At 47.3% G+C, this 4,809-nt stretch overlaps 1 protein-coding gene across 1 annotated transcript; it reads left to right on the forward strand.

Annotated features, from left to right (window-relative positions):
* OPN1SW (opsin 1, short wave sensitive) lies at positions 1–3,285 on the forward strand. The gene is given in 6 exon segments (XM_059074230.2): positions 1–352; positions 653–818; positions 1,128–1,293; positions 1,711–1,903; positions 1,906–1,958; positions 3,166–3,285. Coding segments are annotated over 6 exon segments (1,050 nt in total).
* The last annotated feature ends 1,524 nt before the right edge of the window (positions 3,286–4,809 follow it).

Here is a 4,809-nt window from a genome sequence, read left to right on the forward strand (position 1 = left end):
ATGAGCAAGATGTCAGAGGAGGAGTTTTTTCTGTTCAAGGACATCTCCTTGGTGGGGCTGTGGTATGAGCCTCAGTACCACCTCGCCCCTGTCTGGGCCTCCCACCTCCAGGCAGCCTTCACGGGCTTTGTCTTCTTTGTAGGGACGCCCCTCAATGCCACAGTGCTGGTGGCCACGCTGCGCTACAGAAAGTTGCGGCAGCCACGCCACTACATTCTGGTCAATGTATCCCTGGGGGGCTTCATCTACTGCATCTTCTCTGTCTTTGTCGTCTTCATCACCAGCTGTCATGGATACTTTGTCTTCAGCTGCCACGTTTGTGCTCTGGGGGCCTTCCTGGGCTGTACAGCAGGTATTGCAGGAGAAGGGGGCTGGAAGGAGGCAAAGGACAACACTCCATGATTGGAACCAGGGGCCAGGCTGTTGGGTGAGAGTGGGCCCCACAGAGGAGTCTGGGGGATACAAGTTTGGTGCTCTTTTGAATACTGAGATATAAAGCCACCCAGACTAGAAGTTTGACCGAGTCCCAAACTCAACTTCACTCACCACTCCAACCTTCCCTCCCTGTGCTTTCTCCACCCCATCTGTATTCCACTCTGCCTGTCAGGATGAGTGGGGCTGTTTACCCTCTTACCCTCACATTTCATCACAGGTCTGATGACAGGCTGGTCACTGGCCTTCTTGGTCTTTGAGTGCTACATCATCTGTAAGCCCTTTGGCAACTTCCGCTTCAGCTCCAAGCACGCACTGATGGTGGTCCTGGCCACCTGGACCATTGGTATTGGTGTCTCCATCCCACCCTTCTTTGGCTGGAGCCGGTGAGAGGGCGGGGCCGTTGTGCTGACTTAGCTAGAAGCTCAGGTTGCGAGGGCGGGAAGAGAGTTGGGTATATAGTCTTTGACCTCTAATTTTTAGAGAGCTGGTGGAATAAATAAGGGACAGGGCTGTGGGAGACAAGTGCTAAAGTTTACCCTGCAGTTGCAATTGCTAAAGGCTTGCTGGTGAGGACAGAAAATACCCACTGCCTGAAGTCACTCTGGGTTCTAGGTGGAGAACACAACCCAAGAATCTCAGCTCCCTCTCTACTAATTGAGCCTCACAGCGAGCAAGTGCTTGGTCCCCTGCAGGTTTGTCCCCGAGGGTCTTCAGTGTTCCTGTGGTCCCGACTGGTACACCGTGGGCACCAAATATCACAGCGAGTACTATACCTGGTTTCTCTTCATTTTCTGCTACATTGCGCCTCTCTCCCTCATCTGCTTCTCCTACTCTCAGCTGCTGGGGGTCTTCAGAGCCGTGAGTGCCTTTCGTGAGGGTCAGGGAGGAAGGGATCACAAGGCTCTAGGTGAGAGGGCAGAGCAGGTAAGTGCTCGAGAACATAAAACATTTGGAAATGTCCATAGTCAGGTAGAGGGGTATCAAAAAGCAGTGAAGGAAGTGGGGACAGGGAGATGATGAAATGGAATGAAGAATAAGGTGGAGTCATCCCTGCTCAGGTGTATCAAGAGATGCATGTGATCTTTTCCATTGTCACAGACCAGAGAGCTGCCTCCATCATGCTTTCCTCAAGGAAGGGGAAACAGAGGGACTAGACCAAAAGCTGGGACAGCAGAGAGACAATTAGAGTAGATGGCCCCCTAGCTGAAGAGTCCAGAGATCTGGGAGTTCAGGGCCAAGGATAAGAGGGTGTGATGTTTTCTGTGCTCTTTCCAGGTTGCAGTTCAGCAGCAGGAGTCAGCTACAACCCAGAAGGCTGAGCGGGAGGTGAGCCACATGGTGGTGATGATGGTGGGATCCTTCTGTCTCTGTTACACGCCCTATGCTGCCCTGGCCATGTATATAGTCAACAACCGTAACCACAGGGTGGACTTAAGGTTTGTCACCATCCTTGCCTTCTTCTCCATGAGTATTGCGTCTACAATCCCATCGTCTACTGCTTCATGAATAAGCAGGAAAAGCTCGCTATTTATATTCCTAAGACCTGGTTCTTCTCAACAACGACTTTTTTTTTTTTTTTTTTTTTTGGCGGTACACGGGCCTCTCACTGTTGTGGCTCCTCTCGTTGCGGAGCACAGGCTCCGGACGCGCAGGCTCAGCGGCCATGGCTCATGGGCCTAGACGCTCTGCGGCATGTGGGATCTTCCCGGACCAGGGCACGAGCCCGTGTCCCCTGCATTGGCAGGCGGACTCTCAACCACCGCGCCACCAGGGAAGCCCTCAACAACGACTTTTTAACTCCAAGCACCTTGGACTCCACTCAAAGGGTTTCTAGGGGTGAACAGGGAAGCCATGGAAACCCTTAGCAGGCTAAAAAGCACTTGGTAAGTAAGCACAGGGATGAAGGCGTGGTCATCCAGACAAGATCACAGAACCCAGGGAAGACAACTTGAGCCATAAAATTCGAGTTGCTCCAAAGGGCAGGATGAGAAGTGAAAAGGCTTTCCGATTCACTGAAAAACTGACAGACCAACAGTGCCCCTAAATTTTCATTTCACGAGTTCTTAATCCTTTCCAACTTCTAGTCTGCATGACCATTTATGTGAAACACAGAAATCACAACACATGCATAAGTTTCTAAAACAGCTTATCATCTGAAGGTACCAGGTGGCTTCCTATCCCAAATCCTGAATCTAAGCTAATAACCCAAACTTAGACAAATCAAGGAGGGTTCCTGTCTTGTAGAGCTAACACTCTGCTTCGAGAATTATTTTGTTTCCTCAATTCCAGAGATGGATTCAAAACTAATGTGAAACCTCCTGGATAGAAACAGAATTGTCAGTCCTTCCCCAGTTGGGAGCACTTTCAAGTAATGGTGGGGTGGGTGGGCGGGGCTATTCTGGGGTCACTTCTGACAGTGCTCTTATGGGGCAGGGTGGTTTGTGAGGTTTCCCAACAGTGAAATTCTACACATTCTCAGAGTTAGCCAGAATGTGTAGGGATTATCATTGCAGACCCAGGAGTAGTGAGTAATCTTAGCCTAGAATATAGCTAGTTCTCAGTATTGGGAAGATATAATCAAAACCACCTGAGGAGATCCTGTGTATAAGGCATTGTACAAGGCTTTGAGGATACAAAGAATGAGATCTTTTTTCCCCTACGCTCCCTGATGTTATCTCCTCTGTACAGGTCTACCAAGGGGACTATCTCCAATTTTGCTCTTTCCTCCAGTTCCAAGCTCGCATCATGGAGATGGTGTGTGGAAAGCCCATGACAGATGAGTCTGACATGTCTAGCTCCCAGAAAATGGAAGTTTCTACCGTCTCTTCCAGCCAAGTTGGCCCCAACTAAGGAGCCATACTGGCCTGTTTGCAGCAACAAGGATTTTACATTTAAGGAAATTTCTACTTTCTCTGTCAAAAACCAAACTACTACAACACAGAAAATGGGAAGGGGAGTGATAGCAATTTGAGGTCAATTTTCCATTTTCCTGCTATTTCCTTCCTACCTACACAAAGCTACTGTTCCAGTTGGGTCTACTTCAGACCACCCCAAAGGTCATTTCAACAATCATCAGTTTCTACTCTGAAGTGGCAGAATTTACAGCACTTGGAGAACAGATTTCTACATACAAGGCAACTGTAAAGGAGTCTGGCTGATGATTTTTCACTGTATACACATTTTCCTTTTTAGTAACATTTTTTTCCCTACTGAGGATCTGTTCAAAGATGATACATTTTGAATTAAAACAAACTTATGAAAACACTTTAGAAATGGGAGAGACATTTAAAAAAAAAACAAAACAAACCTTTAGGGTTTCCCTGGTGGCACAGTGGTTAAGAATCCGCCTGCCAATGCAGGGGACACGGGTTCGAGTCCCGGTCCGGGAAGATCCCACATGCCGCAGAGCAACTAAGTTCATGCACCACAACTACTGAGCCTGCGCTCTAGAGCCCACGAACCACAACTACTGAGCCCGCGAGCCTAGAGCCCGTGCTCCACAAGAGAAGCCACTGCAGAGAAGCCGGTGCACCACAACAAAGAGTAGCCCCCGCTCACCGCAACTAGAGAAAGCCCAAGCAGAGCAACGAAGACCTAATGCAGCCAAAAATAAATAAAATAAATTAAAACAAAACAAAACCTTAAAAAAAAAAAAAAACCCTTTAGGCCACAACAAGTGAGAGGCCGCGTACCGCAAAAACAACAACAACAACAAAAACCCTTTAGTAGGTCCCAAATGAGTTTGAAAGAACTTTCTTATGCTGTCACTGCCAATAATTGCTATCGCTTTGGCTGGGAAAGCCATGCCCACAAACCCCTGTACCAACATGAATATTCCAGGTGCTTCCTTTCCCCCCACACCTCCCATCTGGCTAAACCTATATATCTGTCTTAAGCTGTGTATTTACTAAAGTTAATAGTTTAATTCCCTTCATGTTCTCAAAATGAATTTGCATATCTCAATACCATTTATAAACTATACAAAATGTTCAAAAATTGTTTTACCTTATACTCCCTCTCCCCACCCCCTGAAGAAGAGACTTTTTGAAATAAAAATCAAGATAAATGTGTGTACATTCAGAAATGGCTTGTGTTTGGTATCAGGCAATTACGTAATGAGCAGCTGGGCTCCTCTCCAGTTATGTGGCCTAAGGGAAGCAGAGAAGGGTTACAGCTGTAGAAGGATGCCAGAAGATTTCAGGAATAGGAAGAAAAGAGTAACCAATTTAGGAGAAGGCAGTAACTTCTCTGGGTTTGAGTGGGGGGTATGATAAACTTTCTAGGAGAGCTCTTTTTCTGTGCCATTTTATAACACCCGTAATTCTAAGCAAGAGTTCCATTTCTTAAGAAAATAAAGGACATACATAACCCACA

The sequence above is a fragment of the Kogia breviceps genome, chromosome 9, assembly GCF_026419965.1.
Source record: "Kogia breviceps isolate mKogBre1 chromosome 9, mKogBre1 haplotype 1, whole genome shotgun sequence".
Classification (NCBI taxonomy): Eukaryota; Metazoa; Chordata; class Mammalia; order Artiodactyla; family Physeteridae; genus Kogia; species Kogia breviceps.